This window comes from Chiloscyllium plagiosum, chromosome 10 (assembly GCF_004010195.1).
Source record: "Chiloscyllium plagiosum isolate BGI_BamShark_2017 chromosome 10, ASM401019v2, whole genome shotgun sequence".
In the NCBI taxonomy this organism is placed as follows: domain Eukaryota; kingdom Metazoa; phylum Chordata; class Chondrichthyes; order Orectolobiformes; family Hemiscylliidae; genus Chiloscyllium; species Chiloscyllium plagiosum.
In genome coordinates, this window is record NC_057719.1 from 12501969 (window position 1) to 12527756 (window position 25788).

The window sequence follows — 25788 nt, forward strand, 5'->3', positions numbered from 1 at the left end:
CTAGGAACTCTCCAACCACAAGGGATGAACTCGGGTTTCACCAGTTTCCTCATTTCCCCTCCCCCCACCTTGTCTCAGTCAAATCCATCGAATTCAGCACCGCCTTCCTAACCTGCAATCTTCTTCCCGACCTCTCCGCCCCCACCCCAGTCTGACCTATCACCCTCACCTTGACCTCTTTCCACCTATCACATTTCCGGCGCCCCTCCCCCAAGTCCCTCCTCCCTATCTTTTATCTTAGCCTGCTGGACCAACTTTCCTCATTCCTGAAGAAGGGCTAATGCCCGAAACGTCGATTCTCCTGTTCCCTAGATGCTGCCTGACCTGCTACGCTTTTCCAGCAACACATTTCCATCTCTATCCTTCACAAAACCGTATTGATTATCCCTAATCAAATTATTCCTTTCCAGATGATTATAAATCCTCTCTCTTATTATCCTTTCCAACACTTTACCTACAACTGAAGCAAGGCTCACTGGTCTATAATTACTCTCCTTGAACAAGGAAACAAATTTGCTATCCTCCAGTTTTATCATTATTCCTATAGAAAATGACGATATAAAGATAAAAATCAAAAGCTTTGCAATCGCCTCCCTCGCTTCCCTGAGAATCCCATTCGGCCCAGGGGACTTACCTGTTTTTACACTTTCCAGAATTGCTAACACCTCCTCCTTGTGAACCTCAATTCCATCCAGTCTAATAGCCTGTATCTCAGTATTCTCCTTGACAACATTGCTTTTTCTTGTGTGAACACTGACGAAAAATATTCATTTAGCGCTTCTCCTATCTCTTCGGATTCCACACACAACTTCCCACTACTGTCCTCGACAGGCCCTAATCTTACTGTAGTCATTCTTTCCTTTCTGACATACTTATAGAAAGCTTTAGTGTTTTCCTTGATCCTATCTGCCAAAGACTTCTCATGTTCCCTCCTGGCTCTTCTTATCTCTCTCTTAGCTCCTTCCTGGCTAGCTTGTGATTCTCAAGCACCCTAACTGATCCTTCAAGACTCAACTTTATAGAAGCCTCCTTCCTCTTGACAAGAGATTCAACTTCTTTAGTAAACCCTCGCTTGACCACTTCCTCCTTGCCTGACATGTACATACTTATCAAGGACATGCAGTAGCTGTTCCTTGAACGAGCTCCACATTTCAATTGTGCTCGTCCTCTGCAGTTTCCTTCCCCATCCTATGCATCCTAAATCTTGCTTATATACCTATCACTTTTTATTGCTAAAGTAAACGTAACCGAATTCTGGTCACTATCACCAAAGTGCTCACCCACCTCTAAATCTAACACCTGGCTTGGTCCATTACCCAGTACCAAATCCAATATAGCCTCACCTCTTGTTGGCCTGTCTACATACTGCGTCAGGAAATCCTCCTGCACACAATGGACAAAAACTGACCCATCTAAGGTACTTGAACTATAACATTTCCAGTCAATATTTGGAAAGTGAAAGTCCCCATAACAACTATCCTGTTACTTTTGCTCCTATCCTGAATCATCTTTGCTATCCTTTTCTCTATATCTCGAACATTTTGGAGACCTATAGAAAACTCCCAACAAGGTGACCTCTCCTTTCCTGTTTCTACTACCTTAGTAGACAAGTCCTCATCAAACGTCCTTTCTGCCATTGTAATACTGTCCTTGACTAGCAATGCCTCATCTTTTACCACCTTCCCTGATCTTACTGAAACATCTAAATCCCAGAACCTGCAACAACCATTCCTGACCCTGCTCTGTTTATGTAGTTGAAATGGCCATAACATTGAAGTCCCTGGTACAAACCCATGTTGCAAGTTCACCCATCTTTTTCTGGATACTCTTTGCACTGACGTAGACACACTTCAAATCACCTTCCTACCTGCTGGTACACACCTGCGACCTTGAAACCTTATTCATGACCTCACTACTCTCAACCTCCTGTATGCTGCAGCTACAATTCAGGTTCCCATCCCCCTGCTGAATTAGTTTAAATCCTCCTGAATAACATTAGCAACAACCACCCCTTGCTGCCCCCCTCCCCCCCCCCCGGATATTGGGACCCCTCTGATTCAGGTGTATATTATCCAATTTGTAGAGGTCCCACCGACCCCAGAATGAGCCCCAATTATCCAGGTATCTGAATCTCTCCCTTCTGCACCATCCCTGTAACCCATGGGTTCAACTGCTCTCTCTCCCCCCATTCCTTGCCTCACTAGTACAAGGCACAGGTAACAAACCAGCGATTACAACTCTGTTTGTTCTAGCTCTAAGCTTCCACCCTAGCTCCTTGAACTTCTGCCTTACATCTCCATCTCTTTTCCTACCTATTCCTGACAAACGTATAGAAAGCTTTAGGGTTTTCCTTGATCCTACCTGTCAAAGACTTTCCATGTCCCCTCCTCACTCTTCTTAGCTCTCTTTAGGTCTTTCCTGGCCAACTTGTAACACTCAAGCGTCCTAACTGAGCCTTCATGTCTCATCTTTACATAAGCCTCCTTCTTCCTCTTGACAAGAGATTCAATCTCTTTAGTAAACCACGGTTCCCTTGCTCAACCACTTCCTCCCTGCCTGACGGGTATATACATATCAAGAACACGCAGTAGCTGTTCCTTGAATAAGCTCCACATTTCAATTGTGCCCATACCCTGTATCATAATCGCCTTTCTCCCAGCTATAACTCTTGCCCTGCGGTACATACCTATCCCTTTCCATCGCTAAAGTAAACGTAACTGAATTGTGAGAGGCAGGTCACTATCACCAAAGTGCTCACCTACCTCCAAATCGAACACCTGGTCCAGTTCATTACCCAGTACCAAATCCAATGTAGTCTTGCCGCTTGTTGGTCTATCTATATACTAAAGCAGAGTGCTTTAGGGAACATCTCCGGGACACTCGCACAAATCAACCACACCACCCCGTGGCCTAACATTTCAACTCCCCCTCCCACTCTGCCGAGGACATGGAGGTCCTGGGCCTCCTTCACCGCCGCTCCCTCACCACCAGATGCCTGGAGGAAGAACGACCTATTGTACTCTATGCTACTTTCTCCCCACCCCCACCCTCCTCTAGCTTATCTCTCCACGCTTCAGACTCTCTGCCTTTATTCCTGAAGAAGGGCCTTTGCCTGAAACATCGATTTCACTGCTCCTTGGATGCTGCCTGAACTGCTGTGCTCTTCCAGCACCACTGATCCAGTATCTACATACTGTGTCAAGAAACCCTCCTGCACACATTGGACAAAAACTGATCCAAGGTACTTGAACTATAGCGTTTCCAGTCAATATTTGGCAAGTTAAAGCCCCCATAACAACTACCCTGTTACTTTCACCCCAATCCTTTCCTTGACATCTCTGCAACTGTTTAGAATCCATAGAAAACTCCCTACATGGTGATCTCTCCTTTCCTGTTTCTAAGCTCAGCCCATACTACCTCAGTAGACCAGTCCTCATCAAATGTCCTTTTGGCCATCATAATACTGTCCTTGACTAACAATGCCACACCTCCCCCTTTTAGGGGGAGTTATCTAAATGTCTTTTAAATGTTGTAACTGTACACGCATGGAAATACATAAACATAAGAAATAGGAGGAGCAGACCATCTGACCTGCTGAGCCTGCTCTGCCATTCAATGACATCTTTTCGTGAATTCAGCTGCACTTACCGCTTGCTCACCATAACACTTAATTATTTTATTGTTCAAAAATCAATCTGAATCATGAAGATCCAGTTGATGGGAAAATAATTGTCCAGTCATACAACATGCAAACTTGTCCATGCTGACCAGGTGGCTTCAATTCAACTAGTCATATTTGTCTGCATCTGGGTCATATTCCTTGAAACATTTCCTATCCATGTACCTCTCCTAATGTCTTTTAACTGTTGTAATTGTTCGCACTTCTACCACTTCCTCTGACAGCTCGTTCCATATATGCACCATCATTTGTGTGGAAAAGTTGCCTCTCAAGTCCTTTTTAAATCTTTTCCCTCTCTCCTTAAGCCTATTCCGTCTAGTTTTGGGCTCCCCTGCCCTGGGGAAAGTCAGTGGTTATTCACCTTATATATGTCCCTCTTGATTTTATAAATCTCTGTAAGGTCACCCAACAATTTTCTATGCTCCAGGGAAGAAAATCACAGTCTGTCAACCTCTACCTGTAACTCAAATCTTCCAGTCTTGGTAACATCCTTGTAAATCTTTTCGCACTCCTTCCAGTTTAATAACATCCTTCCTATCACAGGGCGACCAGAAGTATACACAATACTCCAAATATGGCCTTACCAATGTCTTGTACAGCTGTAACGTGATATCCAAACTCCTGTACTCACTGCTCTGACCAATGAAGGGAAGCACTTCAAACGCCGCCTTCACTATGCCTGTGATGCCCACTTTCAAGGAATTATGTACCTGCACCCGCAGGTCCCTCTGTTCAACAACACTCTCCATGGCCCTATCATTAACTGCTCCAGTTTGTCTCACCAAAATGCAACACCTCGCATATTGAATAAGTTTTGTACAATTGCAGTTGTCCAAATGTGGGGTAATGTTATCTTACCTTCTTTTATTCCTCCAAACTTATAGTTGATTCCACTAAATTTCCATTCAGCTTTCAAAGACGGTGGTAAACATGAACTTGTAAATAGTTTGCTGTCCACATCTGGAAGCAAGTATGGACAATGTTTGGAAGGATGGAATTGAGAAAACTAAAAATCCACAATGTTTTAAAAAAATGCAAGCAGTCTACTGAAACTTTAAAAGTCCTGTCAAAGTAAAGGAAAACCTATTTTTTTCCAAACACACTGACACAAAGATCAGTACAGTGGTAAACAGTGAAGAGGACAGCTGTAAACTGCAGGAGGATATTAACAAAATAGTCAGGTGGACAATGCAGTGGTAAACAGAATTCATCCTGGAAAAATGTGAGAGAATGCACTTGAGGAAGGCTACAAGGCAAAGGGTTACTATGAATGGAAGAATCTTCAAAAATGCTGAAGGTCAGAGGGATGGTCGTGAACATATCCACAGTTCCCTGAATATAGCAGGACAAGTTGATAAGGTGATTAATAAGGTTCATGCAACATGTGTCTTTATGAGCTGAGGCACAGAATACAACACCAGGGAGTTTATCTTGGAACTGTACAAAATGCCGGTGAGGCCACAACTAGAGTACTGCAACAACTTGTTCTGATCATATTATGGGAAGAATGTGATTGCACTAGAGAGAATGCAGAGGAAGTTTACCAGGAGACTGCTTGGACTGGAGGGTCTGAGCTATGAGAAAAGTTTGGACAGGGGGGAGTTGTGTTCCTTGAATCGTGACGATCGCAAGGGATGGAGGTGCATAAGATTTTGAGGAGCGTAGGTAGAATTGATAGCAAAGCACTTTTTCCATTAGTAGAGAGGTCAATAATGAATCAGTGTGGACATAATGGACCGAATGTATTGTAGATATCTATGAACGAAGTGAGAATATCAAGGGATCATCTCAAAGTCACCCCTTTGACAATTTCTGATCATGGATTCTATCCCAATAATTAAATTATGAGGGAATTAATTAGATGAAGTACATAAAGCATTAAGTTCCACTGAGTACTGACAGTCTCATTCTCCAATTGTTACACCTGGTGTTAATCTAGAAGTCAACATGAATGGACAGTGGCCCTAAAAGATTCTCCTCTTTGTGGGAGTTACTGCACACCTACAATAACTTTGTTTTCAAGTCAGTTTTACTGCGAGGATACATTTGTACGAAAGTAGACTGTGCCAACAAAAAAACAATCTCAGGCAAAGTCCAAGGTAGGAATTATATTGTAAAATAAAGTCATAGAGATGTATAGCATGGAAACTGACCCTTTGGTCCAACTCATCCATGCCGATCAGATATTCTAAATTAATCTTGTCCCATTTGCCAGCATTTTGCCCATATCCCTCTAAACCCTTCTTATTCATTTACCCATCCTGATGAGTTTTAAACGTTGTAATTGTACCAGCCTCCACCACTTCATCTGGTTGCTCATTCCATACACACATCACCCTCTGTCTGAAAAAGTTGCCTCTTAAATCCCTTTTACATCTTTTCCATCTCATCTTAAACCTGTACCTCTAGTTTTGGACTCCCCTATTCCCGGGAAAAGACCTTGTCTCTTTACCCTATCTATGCCCCTCATTATTTTATAAACCTCTATACAGGTCACCCCTCAGCCTCCGTTGCTCCAGGGAAGACATCCCCCGTCTATTCAGCCTGTCCCTATAGTTCAAACATCCTTGTAAATCTTTTCTGAACCCTTCCAAGTTTCAAAACATCCTTCCTACAGCAGTGAAACCAGAATTGCATGCAGTAGTCCAGTTGTGGCCTAACCAATGCCCTGTACAGCCACAACATGACCTCCCAACTCCCATACTCAATGCACTGACTAAGCAGACCAAACACCTTCTTCACTATCCTATCTACCTACGACTCCACTTTCAAGGAACTATGAATGTGCACACCAAGGTCTCTATGTTCAGCAACACTCCCCAGGACCTTCCTAATTTGCCTTTTCAAAATGCAGCACCTCACATTTATCTAAATTAAACTCCATCTGCCACTCTTCAGCCCATTGGCCGATCTGATCAAGATCCCATTGTACTCTGAGGTGACCTTCTTCGCTGTCCACGATACCTCCAATTTCGGTGTAATCTGCAAATTTGCCAACCATATCTCGTATGTTCAAACTGGGAAAAATGAAACTTGTGTCATTTTTATAAATTTGAAATCAAGTAAAACAAAGTGCCACAGAGCCACCCTATCCTCAGAATTACTAAACACCCCCAGTGACTCAGATGCAGGTTCACCACGTGATTCAGCTGTGGCCCACTGAAATAAGAGGTATTCAGGATTTATTTTCTAACCTGTGTGATCCATCCATGAGAGGCAAGGGAGGAGATAGCTGGTGTCCTGGCAGATGCATTAAATACTTCGCTGGCCACAGGCAAAGTGCCTGATGACAGGAGGATAGCTGATATAGTTCCTTTGTTCAAGAAGGGCAGCAGGGATAGACCAGGTAATTACAGTCCAGTTAGTCTGAGGTCAGTGGTAGAGAAATTATTGGAAAAATTCTGAAGTTCAGGATTAATCAATACATGGAAGGCAGGGACTGATCAAGGATAGTCAGAACTTGTGGTACACATTGGTAGCAATGAGATAGCTAGGAAAAGGGATGTGGACCTGAAAAGTGAATATGGGGAGTTACGTTGGAATCTAAAAGGCAGGACAAGCACAGTAGTAATCTCAGGATTGGTACCAGTGCCACAGGCTTCAGAGATGTGGATCACTGAGATACCTTCTGGGGAAAGTGGGACCTGTACAAGAAGGATTGGTTGTACCCGAGCTGGAGGGGCACCAATATCCTGTACGGGAGGTTTGCTTGAGCTCTTTGGGAGAGTTTAAACTAGTTTGGCGGGGGATGGGAACAGGAGCTATGGATCAGTAGCTGGTGAACAAGCAGATACACTGTGCAGAGAATCTGTGAGGAAGGATAGACAGTTGATAGCAAAGCTGCAGTCAGTGTGATGGGCTGAAGTATATATATTTTAATGCAAGAAGTGTCAGAAACAAGGGTGATGAACTTAAAGCATGGATCAGTACTTGGAGCTATGATGTTGTAGCCACTGCGGAGACTTGGATATCACAGGGGCAAGAATAGTTGTTGGATATTCAGGGTTTAGATGTTTCAAAAGGAGTAGGGAGGGAGGTAAAAGAGGTGGTGATGTGGCATTGCTAATCAGGAATAGTACCACAGCTGCAGAAATGGAGGTCATTGAGGACAGTTTGCTTACAGAGTCAGTATGGGTAGAAGTCAGAAACAGAAAAGGATTGGTTACTTTATTGGGAGTTTTCTATAGACCACTCCAATAGCAACAGAAACAGAGGAGCAGATTGGGAGGCAGATTTTGGAAAGATGCATAAGTAACAGGGTTGTTGTCATAAGTCTTTTCAACTTCCCTAATATTGATTGGAACTTTCTTGATGCAAATAGTTTGGATGGAGCAAATTTTGTCAGGTGTGTCCAGGAAGGATTCCTGACTCAATATGTAGATAGGCTGACTAGGGGGGAGACCATATTGGATTTGGTGCTTTGCAATGAATCAAGTCAGATGTCAAATCTCTCTTGGGAGTGCATTTCAGTGATAGTGATCATAACTCCCTGAACTTCACTATAGGCATGGAGAGGGACAGGAGCAGACAGTATGGGAAAGTATTTAATGGGGGGAGGGGGAATTACCATGCTCTTAGGTAGGAACTGTGGAGCATAAATTGGAACAGATATTCTCAGGGAAGTGCACAACAGAAATGTGGAGGTTGTTCAGGGAGCACTTGCTACGAGTGCTGGATGTGTTGTCCCACTGAGGCAAGGAAGGGATGGTCGGGTGAAGGAACCTCAGATGACAAGAGATGTGGTACATCTAGTCAAGAGGAAGAAGGAAGCTTACTTAAGGATGAGGAAGCAAGGATCAGTCAGGGCCCTGGATGGTTACAACGTAGCCAGGAAGCAAGTGAAGAATGGACTTAGAAGATGTAGAAGGAAGCATAATAAAGCCTTGGTGGGTAGAATTAAGGAAAACGCCAAGGCATTCTATGCTTATGTGAGGAACAAGAGGATGGCCAAAGTGAGGGTTGGGCCGATCAACAATAGTGGAGGGAACTTGTGCCTTGAGTCGGAGGAGTTGGGGTGGTCCTTAATGGATACTTTGCTTTAGTATTCACTAATGAGAGGGACCTTGTTGTTTGTGAGGACTGCGTGAAACAGGCTACTTTGCTAGAACAGGTTGATGTTAAGAAGGAGCATGTGCTGGAAATATTGAAAAACATGAGCATAGATAAGTCCCTGGGCCAGATGAGATATACCCAAGGTTACTATGGGAAGTGAGGGAAGAGATTGTCGCGCCTTTGGCAATGATCTTTGCATCCTCACTGTCCACTAGAGTAGTACCAGATCATTGGAGGGTGGCAAATGTTATTCCTATGTTCTAGAAAGGGAATAGGGATAACCCTGGGAATTGCAAACCAGTCAGTCTTCTGTTGGTGGTGGGCAAGTTGTTGGAGAGGATTCTGAGACAGGATTTATGATTTTTTGGAAAAGCATACTTTGACTAGAGATAGTCAGCATGGCTTTGTGAGAGGCGGGTCATATCTCACGAGCCTTATTGAATTGTTTGAGGATGTGACAATACACACATATGAAGGTGGAGCAATGGACGTGGTGTATATGGATTTTAGCAAGGCATTTGATAAGGTTCCCTATAGTAGGCCTATTCAGAAAGTAAGGAGGCATGGGATACGGGGAAATTTGGCTTTCTGAATACAGAATTGGCTGGCCTATAGAAGACAGAGGGTGGTAGTAGATGGAAAGCATTCAGCCTAGACCATGGTGACCAGTGGTGTTCTTCATGGGTCTGTTCTGGGACCTCTGCTCTTTGTGATTTTTATAAATGACTTAGATGAGGAAGTGGGAGGTGGGTTAGTAAGTTTGCCCATGACAGGAAGGTTGGAGTTGTGGATACTGTGGAGGACTATTGTAGACTGCAACAGGACACTGACAGGATGCAGAGCTGGGCTGATAGGTGACAGATGCAGTTCAACCTGGGAAAGTGAGAATGGTTCATTTTGGAAGGTTGAATCTGAATGCAGATTACAGGGTTTAAAGGCAAAATTCTTGGCAGTGTGGAGAAACAGAGGGATCTTGGTGTCCACATCCATAGATCCCTCAAAGTTGCCACCCAAGCTGATTGGGTTATTAAGGAGGTATATGGCGTGATGGCTTTCATTTGCAGGGGGATTGAGTTTGAGTTTAAGAGCCGCGAGGTTATGATGCAGCTCTATAAAGCCCTGGTTAGATCACACTTGGAATACTGTGTTCTGTTCTGGTTGCCTGATTATAGGAAGCATGTGGAAGCTTTAGAGAGGGTGCAGAGGAGATTTACCATGATGCTGCTTGGACTGGAGGGCATGTCTTATGAAGAAAGGTTGAGGGAACTAAGGCTTTTCTCATTGGAGCAAAGAACGATAAGAGGGGACTTGATAGAGGTGTACAAAAAGTTGAGAGGCATAGATAGATAGGATAGTCAGAGACTTTTTGCCAGGGCAGAATTTTAAGGTTTAGGTGAGACAAAGAACAAAGAACAAAGAACAAAGAACAAAGAACAAAGAACAAAGAAAATTTACAGCACAGGAACAGGCCCTTTGGCCCTCCAAGCCTGAGCCGATCCAAATCTACTGTCTAAACCTGTCGCCCAATTCCTAAGCATCTGTATCCCTCTGCTCCCCACCTACTCATGCATCTGATCAGACGCATCTTAAATGAATCTACCGTGCCTGCCTCTACCACCTCTGCTGGCAACGCGTTCCAGGCACCCACCATCCTCTGTGTAAAGAACTTTCCGCGTGTATCCCCCTTAATCTTTTCACCTCTCACCTTGAAAGCGTGACCTCTCGTTATTTTCCCCTTACCCTGGGAAAAATCTTATCGCTATCTACCCTGTCTATACCCTTCATGATTTTGAAAACCTCAATCAGGTTCTCCTTCAATCTCATTTTTTCTAATGAGAACAAATTTAACCTACTCAACCTCTCTTCATAGCTAGCACCTTCCATACCAGACAACATCCTCTGCTCCCTCTCCAAAGCTTCCACATCCTTTTGGTAATATGCTACCAGAACTGAACACAGTATTCTAAATGCGGCCGAACCAATGTCTTGTACAATTTTAACATGACCTGCTAGCTCTTATACTCAATACCCTGTCCAATGAAGGCAAGCATACCATATGCCTTCTTGACCGCTCTATCCACCCATGCAGCAACCTTCAGGATACAATGGACCTGCACTCCCAGATCTCTCTGCTCATCAACTTTTCCCAAGGCTCTTCCGTTCACTGTATAATTCGCTCTAGAATTAGTCTTGCCAAAATGCATCATCACACATTTGTCTGGATTGAACTCCATCTGCCACTTCTCTGCCCAACTCTCTTTATTCTCCTGTATTCTTTAACAGTCCCTTATGCTTTCTGCTACTCCACCAATCTTTGTGTCATCTGCAAACTGCTTTCTGCTACTCCACCAATCTTTGTGTCATCTGCAAACTTGCTGATCATACAAACAGTACCCTCTTCCAGATCATTTATGTATATCACAAACAACAGTGGCCTCAGCACTGATCCCTGTGGAACACCACTGGTCACCTTTCTTCATTTCAAGAAACTCCCTTCAATGACTGCTCTCTGTCTCCTGTTGCTCAACCAGTTCCTTATCCACCTAGCTAGAACACCCTGCACACAGAAAGTGAAGTCACAAGGTATCAGTTTACCATGGGAAACATTGTCAAATGCCTTACTAAAGTCCATGTATATGACATCAACAGCCTTCATCTATCAATTTGGTCACTTCCTCAAAGAACTCTACTAATTTGGTAAGGCACAATCTCCCCCGCACAAAACCATGTTGCCTATCACTGATAAGCCCATTCTTTTCTAAATATAAATAGATCCTATCCCTCAGTACCTTCTCCACCAACTTTCCCACCACTGACGTCAGGCTCACTGATCTTTAGTTACCCGGAATATCCCTACTACCCTTCTCGTATAAGGGTACAACATGAGCAACCTTCCAGTCCTCCGGCACATCACCTGTGTTTAACGATGCCACAAAGATATCTGTCAGGGCCCCAGCTATTTCCTCTCTTGCCTCCCTCAGCAACCTGGAATAAATCCCATCCGGTCCTGGGGATCTGTCCAACCTCTAGCATACCCAACACATCTTCCCTACTTATGTCAACGTGATCCAGACTAATCAAACTTCTATCTCTAATCTCAACATTCATCATGTTCCTCTCCTCCATGAACACTGATGCAAAGTAATCATTTAGAATCTCACCCATTCTCTCAGGTTCGACACACAGCCTTCCTTCATTATCCTTTAGTGGACCAATCCTTTCTCTAGTTACCTGCTTGCTTCTTATATAAGAATAAAGTGCTTTTGGATTCTCTTTAATTCTGCTCACTAAAGCTATTTCATGACCCCTTTTAGCCTGTTTGTTTCTTCGTTTAAGACTGGTTCTACTCTCCCGATATTCCTCCAGGGCCCGTTCTGTTCTTAGCTGCCTGGACCTTATATAGGCTTCCCTTTTCCTCTTGGCTAGTCGTATGATTTCTCCTGTCATCCACGGTTCACAAATCTTGCCTTTCTTACCTTTGCCTTCAATGGGACATGCCTATCCTGCACTATCTTTGAAATCCTCCCATATATCAAATGTGGACTTCCCTTCAAATAGTTATGTCCAATACACATTTCCCAACTCATGCCAAATTTTGATATAATTGGCCTTGGCCCAGTTTAATACTCTTCTCTTAGGACCACTCTCAGTTTTGTCTATGATTATTCTATAACTTACAGAACTGTGGTCACTATTCCCAAAGAAATCTAACACCGCAACTTATACCACCTGGCCTGGCTCATTACCCAATACCAGGTCTAATATAGCACCTTCCCTCGTCGGACTAATGACATACTGCTCTAGAAAACTCTCCTGGACACTTCTTGCAAATTCTACTCCACACAGACCTCTGACGCTAAGTGTATACCAGTCAATGTCACTTCTTTACATAGAGCGGTGGGTGCGTGAAACGCACTGCCACAACTTGTAGTAGAGTCAGATACATTCGGGACATTTAAGTGAATCTTGGATAGCCACATAGATGGTAGTAAAATTAAGGGTATGTTGGTTAGTTTGATCTTAAGAGTAGGATAAAAGGTCAGCACAACATTGAGGGCCAAAGGGTCCTGTACTATACTGTACTGTTCTATGTTCTATGTTCAATATGGATTTGTTAGAAGTCAAATTTAATTAATCTTTTTTGAAAAAATTACTAAATTTAAATGTGGGTAGTGCAGTTGATATGGTTTACATGGACTTCAGTAAGGCTGATAAGATCCTACATGAATGGCTGTTCCTAAAGGTAATAGCCCATGGGATCCAAGGAAAGTTGTCAGACTGGATCCAAACATTGGCTTGCAAATAGGAGGAAAAAGGTGATGGTGGAGGTTTGGCTTTGTAATCGAAAGCCTATGACTAGCGGCGTACCACAGGGTGTACAAAATTATGATAGGCATACACGGAGTAGATCGCGAGAATATCTTCTCCATGACAAATGTGTCTAAGACAAGGCATAAGTTTAAGGTGAGGAACAAGGCAATCTGATTATGATTCTTCTCACCCAGAAGGTAGCATATATATATATACAATGTGCTGCTGCCTGAGAGGATGGTGCAGGTAGGTACTTTCCCAGCATTTAAGAAAAATCTGGATGAGTACTTAAAATTCCAGGGCACAGCAGTCTATGGACTAAGTACAGATATTTGGGATTAGTGTAGTTTGGTGCTTATTGCTTGACATTGACACGGTGAGCTGAAGGGTCAATTTCTATGCTGTATGATCCAATGGAGTCGTAACACAATGAAAAGTCTTATAAATTCCAGTGACAACTAGAGTAGGGCAGAACTCTAACACTTCCCTTTTTTTTGAACTACAAAACCAAGAAATATTTAGTCAGTAATTAAAAATGAGATTGCACTTGCCTTTTGCATCCAATGCTCCTAAAACAGCCAATCTTGCTACTTTCAGTCCAAAACCTAAATAACTGACAATCAAGAATAAAAAATACATCAGGACCTTTAGCAAGAATCCTACTAATATTCTAGTAACATGCATTATCATTTTGTTTCTGTAAAATTATACAAAAATATTTTTTCAATATTGATTGCTGCTGCTAATCCTTGGGAACCAGAGTAAAAAGGATCTAAACCTTCACTTGGCTGAAGGGACTGGTTAACCTAGCAGCACTTCAACAATTTTATTGTTAATGCAATACTTTCTTCAAAGAATTGGCAAATATGTAGACTGCAAAATATGGAATGTGATTTTGCTGACTGGAAATGTCCTATGGTAATCCATGCTGTGAACTGCTTTAGTTGATCTCACCACACTACAGGTGAACCTGGTGTTCCTGGATGAAAGGTCATGGTTGACAGGACCGGGAATATGTGGAGAGTGGTGGATCATGGAGAAGAATGGTAAAACAGGAGAAAAAGGTTCTTTTTCCTAATCATTATCAATTGACCACAGCCAGAGAGTACAAGGACATGCTTTGAGTCAGGACAGGCTCGGCTCGGCTCTGACGTGCTCAATAAATCTACTGCCTAAGTTCAGAATGGAAAGGAAAACATTCTTTAGAAATATTAATCGGGGGAGGACGACGACTTTTGGTCCACTATGTCCGTGTCACCTTTCAGCATGAGCAACTCACTAAGTCCCACTTGCCACCACTCTACAATTTTCTTCTGTTCAGAAAGTTCTTTAAATTTCTTTTGAAAGCCTCTAGTGAATTTGGCATCATCATAATCTCAGGTACCCATTCCAGATCCCAACCATTTTTTGCAAAAACAAAGCATTTCCTCACATTGCTATTCTTTTTGTCAATCACCTTAAGTCAGTATGGCCTCTGGTTCTTGACCCTTCTGTCAATGTGAACATTTTCTGCTGATTTACTCAGCCCAAATCCCCTATTATCTTGAACATCTCTTTTCAAATCTCTTGATCCTCTCTAAGGAGAACTGGTCAGCTTCTGCAATCCATCTTCATGGATGAAGTTCCTTAAAATTTGGTAATTCCTTTGAATCTTTCAACATAATGTCTTTTCATCCTTTTTAAAATTATGATGCCTAGTTCCAGCTGTGGCAAATGTTTTATATGGGTTCACCAAAACTTCCTTTGCTTTTAAACTGAATGGTCAGCACTTCAAGTGTGAACAAGGGAGAGGGTTTGCAATTCTCTGGTCCCCTGGCATGACCTCTGTAATTAAGGAAAATTGGAAGATGATGGCCAGTGTCCCTACAATTTCCACGTTTAACTCCCTGTTGTACATTTGCAGAACTCTGCAAGCATCTGTGTGACAACAGTGTAGTATGGGTCAGTTAGGTAACTGAGATTTCGAGAAGATAGAGTAATGATATAGATAAGAATCAAAATGTACATCACTATCTTCATAAGGCATCAAAATTGAGAAGTTTAGATTGTCAATCTTAGGGGAGGATACATACAACAATAAATATAATTGAAAATCCAAGGTAATACAGCAAACAGCAGGTTAAAGGGTCACTGGTGCAAACTACAAAAAGGACAGAAATTCACTAGTCCAATCTGAAATGGACAAACCGGAGAGGAGAAGGTTTGGCTCAATGTAATTAGTGGTCAGGTATTGAGACTCACATGAACCTAACACTTGTTTTACGTGACTGTCAAGAACTTGAAACATCATCTGACTCAATATTGGATTGGACACATTTCAAACGTCTTTGGGGCAAGAGATGGTAGAGTACAAACTACATTTTCTGTCCCCAGTAGAGGGGTGTAACAAAATTTCCCACAAATGTTTCACTGGTGTCAGGAGGTTTGTCACACAGGAAAGTAACATATGCAATGGATTTCCAGGTAAGATGAATGAGGCAAAGACAATGAAATAATTTGAGGTTACTGTATGATACCTGATTGATCAAGCACACAGTTGTCTCAATATGCTAATGCATTCGTAGCACAACCTAAATTTTTATTAAAGAAGTCAAGCTTAAATATTCAATAATGTGTACAAACATATGGGTCTCAGACAATTGACTCAAAGCCCTTAATTGGATTACCTGGATGAACAAAGATGGACAGTTACAATCAACTAGATTTGTTATCAATATTCTACAACAATGTTAGTGCACTCAACAACATTTAATTACCATTGGTTTATCTTCAATGCAAAAATTGTCGAGTTAGTATTATGTAACATACCTGTGGGTGTACAGCTTGTAGAAATTGTTAAACATTTCAAAGGAACTGATATAATCTTTAGGCGCAGCATGAAGTGTACTCTGCAAGATTAAAACAAAAATGTCAGCTCAATGCAAACTTAAATATACATATTCCCTTGTCATAGAGACAGAGATGTACAGCACAGAAACAGACCCTTTGGTTCAACTCATCCATGCTGACCAAATATCCTAAATTAATCTCATCCCATTTGCCAGCATTTGGCCCATATCCCTCTAAATCCTTCCTATTCATATACCATTGTTTTGCCTTTTAAATGTTGTAATTGTATAAGCCTCCACCATTTCCTCTGGCAACTCATTCCATATACGCACCACACTACGTATGAAGAAGTTGTCCCTTAGTTCCTTTTTAAATCTTTGCCCTCTCACCCTAAACCTATACCCCCTAGTTTTGGACTCCCCCAACCCAGGGAAAAGATCTTATCTTTTTACCCTAACTGTGCCCCTCATGATTTTATAAACCTCTATAAGGTCATGCCACAATCTCCTGTAATCCAGGGAAAGCAGCCCCAGCCTGTTCAGCCTCTCCCTATAGCTCAAACCCTCCAACCCTGGTAACATCCTTGTAAATCTTCTCTGAACCCGTTCAAATTTCCGATAGGAGAGAGACCAGAATTGAACACAATATTCCAAAAGTGACCTAACTAATGTCCTGTACAGCTGCAACATGACCTTCCAACTCCTATACTCAATGCTCTGACCAATAAATGAAAGCATACCAAACATCTTCTTCACTATCCTATTGACCTGTGAGTTCACTTTCAAGGAACTATGAACCTGCACTCCAAGGTCTCTTTGTTCAGCAACACTCCCTAGGACCTTACCATTAAGTGTACAAGCCCTGCATTGATTTGCTTTTCCAAAATGCAGCACCTCACATTTATCTAAATTAAACTCCATCTGCCACTCCTCTGCCCATTCCTCTTTGGGGCAATACTTATTTAACAAAGGTTGAGGAGTCTGTGTAAATATCTGTTGAACTCATGCCCACGAGAAATAGACTGGACTTGATTAAAAACTAGACACTAGACTAATAGCCGGAATAATACCTGCTTATGAGGAAAGGCTAGACAGGCTAGGTACGTACCCTCTGGAGTTTAAAAAACTCAGCGGTGACTTAATTGAAACATACAAGATCCTGAGGGGATTGACTGGGTGATTGATGAAAGGGATTCTATTGTGGGAGAATCCATAAATACAGGTCACTGTTTAAAAATAATGCGCTGCTCATTTAAAGCAGAGGGTTGAAAGTACAGAATTTCGTTCCTCAAAAGGCAGTGGATGCAGAATTGTTAAGTATTTTTATGGCAGAGGAAGATAGATTCTTGATTACCAAGAGGACGAAAGAAGATCAGGGGCATGGGGAAAAATATTGAGTATCAGTTACCTCACAACAATTCATTCAATTAGGAAGGGCATGAATATGGCCGATAAAAGTCTTAAGAGGGGGTAAATGATAATATTTGAAAGGGCTTGGGAGGTTGTGGCTGTACAGGACATTAGTTAGGCCACTTTTGGAATATTACGTGCAATTCTGGTCTCCTTCCTATCGGAAGGATGTTGTGAAACTTGAAAGGGTTCAGAAAAGATTTACAAGGATTTTGCCAGGGTTGGAGTATTTGAGCTATAGGGAGAAGTTGAACAGGCTAGGGCTGTTTTCCCTGGAGTGTCGGAGGCTGAGGTGGTGACCTTATAGAGGCTTATAAAATCATGAGAGGCATGGATCAGATAAATAGACAAAATCTTTTCCCTGGGTGAGAGGGGAAAGATATAAAAGAGACCCAAGAGACAAATTTTTCATGCAGAGGGTTCCAGTATGGAACGAGCTGTCAGAGGAAGTGTTGGAGGCTAGTACAATTGCAACATTTAAAAGGCATCTGGATGGGTATATGAATAGGAAGGGTTTGGAGGGATACAGGCCAGGTGCTGGCAGGTGAGACTAGATTAGGTTGGGATATCTGGTCGGCATGGACGAGTTGGATAAAAACATTCTGTTTCCCTGCTGTTCATCTCTATGACTCCATGACTAGCGAACTTAATTTAAATAAGTCAAATTTATATAATTTATTCCCATTTGATTGAATTAACTAAGAAAGATTTTATAATTACATTGAATCCACAGATAAAATGCTGAAAGAGCAGAAAGCAGGCCAGGCAGCTAAATGTATGTGTGACTGAACTGAAAATAACTTATGAGTTCTTATCAGTAGCTTGAATGCCTAGTGACCTTGGTACTACCCTGAGCTGCTCATCAATATAATGTAGTAACTTGGAGGTAATGAGGACTGCAGATGCTAAAAAGTCAGAGTCAATAAAATGGGGAGCTGAAGAAAAGTACAGCAGGTTAAGCAGCTTCAAAAGAGCAGGACTGTCAATGCTTCGAGCAGGACCCTTCATCAGGAGATTATGAAGATCCAGTCTGGAGCATTTTATTGACTCAATATATTGTTGTAGACAAAGTTGGCCTCTCAAGGCTACAAGATTAACACCAAACAGAGGCTCCAGAGGAGAGATAAAAATGCATCTGAGAGTGGTAGATAAGACCAGGAGTACCTGACACCCTGCAGCAAGGTATTTTGATTAATATAAGTCTAAACAGACCATGCTAGAATTCAAGTAATGTAAGGCCTACTGCTTCTCAATGTTTAAATATCTGATAAATTCCTGATTAAGCAGGGTCTTGCTTCATAATCTGAGGTAGAGCTCTCCTAATATGTTGGCAAAATTGACAATTGTAACCTGTACCTGAGACTCCTGAGATTATTTTATACAATAATTTACCACAACAGAGGATAGTATCCTGTCACCAAGTCACTCTTTATTTGCACATAGAAAGTCCTTGACACTGATCCAGCTTCCTCAGAGCTAGCTCTCAGAATGAATAGAACCTCAACACTCCTCCTACATCTTTCAGCCATGGCCCCCTGATTGGACAGATTAATAGTCCCAATTAGGGACTTGTATTCTATGAGGCCCACCTGGCTGACCTCAATACAATCATTACATCTCTCCCCCTAACCCCTGGTCTGAGGACATTGGCCGATTCTTTTCTTTGTAGCTCCTCCTGGGACAATATAGAACCAGATCAGGTTTCTCCAACTCTGACTCTGATACAGGCAGCATGAAACACACAGTAGCTCATCTCTTGTGTCTGGAGCATCTTGGAAGAAATTCATTCTCTTCTTCAGGCAGCAAAGGCATTGAGGCGGCAATATCTGCCTTGTCCATCTCAGATTCTAAAGTACCTTCAACGCTTGATGGAGAAGAGAACCTACAGGTTTCGGAACAGTCCCAAACACTATCAAGGAGCCAGGTACATTTTGCTCCTGCACCATTTGAGAGTTTGCAACTTTCATATGATCCATGTGCCTGTTCAGGACATTCACACCTATACCCAAATGTCACACATCACAGGACCTGACCTCATGTCGACCATTCCTCTTACCCATGCAGAACCATTCCCATGGTTCCTCCATTAAAAACTTTATCCCCTGAAGTAAACTCTCTCACTTAGCGGAGTCCTGTTTCCAGCACTGACATTCCATCCAGGTCTGGGAAGATCAGATCTAACCTGGTGTGGAGTCTTCTCCCCATCTGTTGGAACCATCCCTGCAGTTGCAGAGTGGTCCTGTCATCAAGTATGAACTGAGACAGTTTGGTATTGTTATGACACGGGATAAGATCTCCTGCTTAATTTAAAACCAGCAACACAGAAAAGATTTATCCCGTGCAGTAATCTGTAAAATTTGAGTGGCCAAGAACTATGCAAAGTAAAAATTAACAACTTTATTTCTTAAAGTATAACAGAATAATTAACTAACCAGTATTTACAATTTCTTTCTCTAACAGATTTTTCACTTTCCCTTCTATAATACTAGTCTGATAAAACTCCCAATTAAGATTTACAAAACACTTCTGATCTCAAAACCAGGCAGCTGTAGGTTCTTGTCTTCAGATCTTTGTGTCTTCTTTTCTCTTTGTTAGGAATTTCTGCATCACAGGTTACTGATCGAAAATGTACTTTTAAGAGAGATATTCTTCCAAGCAGTCTGTTACAATGCTAGGACTTGATAGTTCTTCTCTCAACTGTTCAATATTCCCCTGGTTTTATACTCCAGAGCAGATTAGATTAGATTCCCTACAGTGTGAAAACAGGCCCTTCGGCCCGACACGTCCACACTGTCCCTCCGAAGAGTAACCCACCCAGACCCATTTCCCTCTGACTGATGCACCTAACACTATGGGTAATTTAGCATGGCCAATTCACCTGACCTGCATATCTTTGGACTGTGGGAGGAAACCGGAGCACCTGGAGGAAACCCACGCAGACACGGGGAGAATGTGCAAACTCCACACAGATAGTCACCCAAGGCTGGAATTGAACCCAGGTCTTTGGAGCTGTGAGGCTGCAGTGCTAACCACTGAGCCACTGTGCTGCGTCATTGGCTTTTACGATTGTCAATGTACTCAATTCAAACTGGGTTGGAAATTGGTTTTCTTTTTTGGGGTATAGTTTAAACTGATTGGCCGAATCTGAATTTGTTTTTGTCTCCAGGCAACAAATTAATTAAGTTGGTCGACCAGGTATTACATTGTTGCCTTATTGAGAAGACTTACTGCTGTGTCCAGTAGTTCTGCTGCTTTTAACTCTCTTAAAGGTACACCCACATCTTCATAACATCTCCCCCCTTAAGAAAAAATGATCCATCATGATGAAAAGATGGCTTCTTTTTTTCCTACCATTTAAACACATTACCCTAACATACCAATAACGTTCATATAAGTTCACCTTAACGTCTTCCCATATACCTATATATATTCATAAAACATTAAATAAAGACAAATCTCATCTAAACTCAGTTAAATCCACAATAATGCATCTGCGATTACATTCTTATGACCCACAACATTTATGATGTTTAAATTAAAAGTCTGTAACATTAGACTCCAATGAAATAGTCTCAAATTCTTATCTTTAAAATGTTCTAAGAATGTAAGCGGATTGTGGTCTGTGTACACAATTGTCTCCGACACATTGTTCTTGATATACACATTAAAATGCTCTAAGGTCAGTACCAAATTCAATAGTTCAATCCCATTCTCATCCTCATGTAGGAGTACAGCCTCAACTCCAATGTCACTAGCATCAATGGTAACTTTAAAAGGTTTTGAAAAGTTTGGTGTAGCTAACTGGTTTGGTGGTTAATATCGATTTCAAATGGTCAAATATTTCCTGGCAAATATTTAATGGTGCTACTACACTGCTGAAGTTTGGAATAGACTTCTGATAGAATCTACTGAGTCCTAAAAATTGAAATACCTCTTTCTTCAAGGTTGGTCGTGGAAACTCCTCAATAGCCTTTGTCTTTGCATTCTGTCGGGTCAACTATCCATGACCGATGTTATGTCCCAAGAACGTCATCTCTGCTTTCGCGAATTCCATTATTTAAGTTTATCACCAGTTTTGCTTCTCGTAGTCATTCAAAGAGCTCTGCCAACTGTACCATGTGATCTTTCCAGGACTTACTAAAGATCACTACATAATCCAAATAGACTGCACATTTTGTTATACCAGCCACTACTCTGTTCATGAGTCTTTGGAATGTGGCATCACTTTAAGCTGATATAGCCCATTTGGGGTTACAAACGCAGAAATTTCTTGCACCGTCTGTGATAAAGGTACCTGCCAGTAACCACACATTAAGTCCAACTTGGTGATACAACTGGCTTGTCCGACTTTCTCGATTCAGTCCTCCAATCTAGGAATTGGATAGCATTCCGATTTTGTAATGGCTTTGACCTTCCAATAATCCATGCAGAATCGTCGAGTGCCGTCCGGGTTTGGGAACTAAGACGATCGGCGAACTCCATGTGCTGGCTTGGGTCAATGATGTTCTCGTCGATCATGGCCTCCACCTCCATCTGGACCTGTCTGGCTTTGAAAGGATTAAGCTGATAGGGGTGTTGTTTTATCGGGCCAATATTCTCTACGTCTACTTCATGTACAATAGCATTAGTCCTCCCCATCTGATTCTTACATATGTTTTTATACTGCAGTAACAAATCTTTCAACTTTGTTCTATGCACCTGAGACTGATAGCTTACCAATCTATTCCACTCCTCAAGGACTTTTCCATTTTTAAATCTATTTGAGACACCTCAAAATCTATATCATTTGGATTGGATTCCTCACTCTGCGTGGCAGTAACTAACTTGTTCCTCCAGTTCTTTCTCTCTAGTATAATACGGTTTCAACATGTTCGCGTGACATACCAGATACCTTTTTTTCCCCCTATCTGGCATCTTTACTAAGTAGTTCACCTGACTCAGTTTTTTCTCAATTTGATAGGGACCAGTAAACCTGACTTTGAAGGAATCCCCTATCATTGGTAACAGCACTAACATGTTATCCCTTTGGGAAAACTTCCAAGTCTCAGTTTTTATCTGCCACCTGCTTCATTCTACACTGAGTCCTCTTTAGGTGCTGTTTAGCTAACTCACCTACTCAGTTTAATCTCTCCTCCACCTCCGATACATAATCTAATTGTGAGATCTTTGACTTTGATCCTGTCAATTTTTCTTTAATTAATTTCAAAGGGCCTCTCACTTCATGACTGAATATTAACTCTAAAGGAGTAAACTGAGTAGATTCATTTGGGGCATCTCTAATGACAAACAATATGAATGGGATACCTTTATCCCAATCATTCGGGTAATCCCGACAGTATGCTCTTAATATGGGCTTCAAGGTCTGATGCCACCTTTCTAAAGCTCCCTGGGATTCAGGATGATACGCACTGGATTTAAAGAGCTGTATATCTAAGCTATCCGTAATCTCCTTAAACAGCCCAGCAGTAAAATTTGGTCCGACTGAATCTCTCTGGGTAGCCCATACTGTATGAAGCTTAAAAATGTGTTGCTGGAAAAGCGCAACAGGTCAGGCAGCATCCAAGGAGGAGAATTGACGTTTCGGGCAAAAGCCCTTCCCGAATCTGCAGTCCTCACTTTCTCCATACTCTGTGAAGAAAGCTACTAACTCCTCTACCACCTTTTTTGCCTTGATACTCTGTAATGGAATTGCCTCGGGAAATCTGGTAGACACATCCATTATGGTTAACAAGTACTGGTTCCCACTTTTAGTTCTTGGGAGGGCATGTGCGAACGATTCTTCAAATGTGGGAATTGGCAACAAAGGGGCTGGTTTTATTACAGCCTGTGGCTTACCTACCATTTTGCATGTATGACACGTACAGCAAAAGTTAACCACATCCTTGTGCATTCCTGGCCAATAAAAATGTTTTTGTACCTTAGCCGGAGTCTTTTGTAACCCTCGATGACCTCCTACAGGTAGTTCATGTGCTGCCCATAACACTTCCTGTCTGTATGTACCCAGCAACACATTCTGGTACATTTCAGTTCATTTCTCCTCTGCACTAACCTGCCGTGGACTCCATTTCCATCTAAGGATTTTATCTTTCAGATAATAACCCTCTGGAATATTCTCTGTTTCCTTTTCAGAGTATGCATCCTCATATATATCTTTTATCAACTTGTCTTTGCTGTTGCAAATTTCTTAGCCTTTCAGGACTAAACACTTCTGTCTGATCCTCTGCCCGTTCAGGTTTTTCCTGCTTCATTACATCAAACAGGGTATCCATTAACTGAACCTCAACTCCTTCATCTTTGTCTTTACCTTTCACTTCGTGCTGTGACTTATGATAGTGGGATCTGGTTACCACACAGTCTGGGAAAATACCAGATACTTCTGTTGTAACTCCTCAGTTTCTTGGTCTTCCTTAGGCTTCTCCACAACAAGGGGTGTCACTCTCACCTTGGATCCTGCCAAATCATTCCCAAGAACAAACTGAATTCCTGGAACTGACACTCTGTCAATCACTCCCACTGTAATTTCCCCAGTCTTAAGTTGGCACTCCAACCTGATCTTACATAGGGGAACACTAGAATTCTGTCCATCTATTCCATACATTACAACACTCTCGGGTAACAGATCAGAAAGAGTGCATATTTGCTCAGCCCTTACTGTTAGCAACTGATTAGATGCTGTATCTCTCAAAATTATAACTTCTTGTCCTTCTCCCCCTGTTCTTTCGGAATATACTTTACCCATAGAGGCGAATTCTTTGTAGAGATCAGGTATTAACTCCAAACCCAACCCCTGCCTAAGCTGTATACTCTCCTCAGCTCCTTGGCTTTTCTTCAGATCTCTTTTACTACCTTCACTAATGTGAATGGCTTAGCTTCTTTTACCAGATCTTTTCTCACAGTGCCTTTCTTTAACGACAAGCATTGTGTCTTTACATGTCCCACCTTACCACAGTGGAAACACCTGAGGCCTTTCACCTCCTTTCCACCCTCTTGAGCTTCTTTGTTATCCTACTGTAAAATCTTACCAGTGCTCTGTACTCTTGGTTTAGTAGTGTAGGATCTCCCCTTCTCCCCACTTCTATCCCTCACAGGATGAAATTCTGGCCGGAAGCTTGTCTTATGCACCAGCATGTACTCATCTGCTAATTCTGTTGCCCTCCTCACTTCCTGAACATTTTGTTCCTCCATGTGAATTCTTACCATCTCTGGAAGTAAGTTTTAAACTCCTACATCAGAATAATCTCTCTGAGAGCCTCAAAGGTCCTATCTATTTTCAAAGCACGCACACATTGATCAAAATGACTGTGTTCAATTCTTTCAAACTCAACTTAAGTCTGACCTGGTTCTTTCTTTGTGTTTCTGAACCACCGTCTATATGATTTGGAGATGCTGGATAATTCATAAGCACTTAACATAGCCTGTTAAATCTCTTCATAATCTCTTGACATCTCATGTGACAATGCAGCAAATACCCCACTAGCTCTGTCTACCAATTTAGTCTGAACTAGCATTACCCATAAATCCTTGGACCACTCCATCTGCGTAGTCAATTTTTCAAATGAAATAAAGAAGGCTTCAATATCCTTCTCATCAAAATGTGGCAGAGTTTTGACGTATTTATATATATCACTACCTTCTCTTCTAATCTCCATTCTGTTAACTTGACTTTGTTGACTAAGTCGCAACTTCTCAAGTTCAAATTCTCCATCTCTCTATCTTTGCTCAGCCAACAACCTTCTGTCGCTATTCTTCTTCTCTCTCTTCTTTTCTTCTCTCTCAGTTTATCTTCTAACTCCATTTTCCTCAATTGTAATTTAGGTTTTTCTACCTGTACTGCACTTGTCTGTTTCTCTGACACACCCAAGTGTTTGAGTAACCCCATTATAATTTCAGCTTTACTTTTGCACTTTTAATTTAATCAACCACAAGCCCCCAAAATTAAACAAATTATCTCACCTGCGTTTTATTTAAAGATCTAGGACACTAACCTGCAAGTGTTTTAATCTGCTGGGATTTTTTTGTACCCCCAAATCTATTCAAATCTGTCTAAATTCAGTTCAAATCATGGACCTGGGCCTCCAAATTGGTATGACACGGAGTAAACTCTCCTGCTTAATTTAAAACCAGCAACACAGAAAAGATTTATCCCTTGCAGTAATCTGTAAAATTTCAGTGGCCAAGAATTATGCAAAATAAAAATTAACAATTTTATTCCTTAAAGTATAACAGAGAATAATTAACTAACCACTATTTACAATTTCTTTCTCTAACCCATCTTTTACCTTCTCTTCTATTCTACTAGTCTGATAAAAGTCCCAATTAAGATTTACAAAACAACACTTCTGATCTCAAAACCAGGCAGCTTTGGTTCTTGTTTTCGGATCTTCCTGTATCTTCTTTTCTCCTTGTTAGGAATTTCTGCATCATCTGCTAATTCTGATTAAAAAGGTTACTGATCAAAAAGGTACTTTTAAGAGAGATACTTTTCCAAACAGTCTGATATATGCTAGG

The 25788-nt window shown here is 41.7% G+C and overlaps 1 protein-coding gene across 3 annotated transcripts in view; it reads right to left on the bottom strand.

Annotated features, from left to right (window-relative positions):
* The window catches only part of entpd5a (ectonucleoside triphosphate diphosphohydrolase 5a), a 60395-nt gene that overhangs the window by 7700 nt on the left and 26907 nt on the right, over positions 1-25788 (bottom strand). For 2 of the 3 annotated variants that reach the window (XM_043697083.1, XM_043697084.1), the window contains 3 exons: positions 15851-15930; positions 13594-13655; positions 4538-4639 (listed from right to left, as the gene is read on the bottom strand). In XM_043697083.1, coding sequence (XP_043553018.1) covers positions 4538-4639; positions 13594-13655; positions 15851-15930 — 244 coding nt within the window. The remainder of the gene's footprint in view (positions 1-4537; positions 4640-13593; positions 13656-15850; positions 15931-25788) is intronic. The other variant, XM_043697085.1, reaches the window with a different exon arrangement.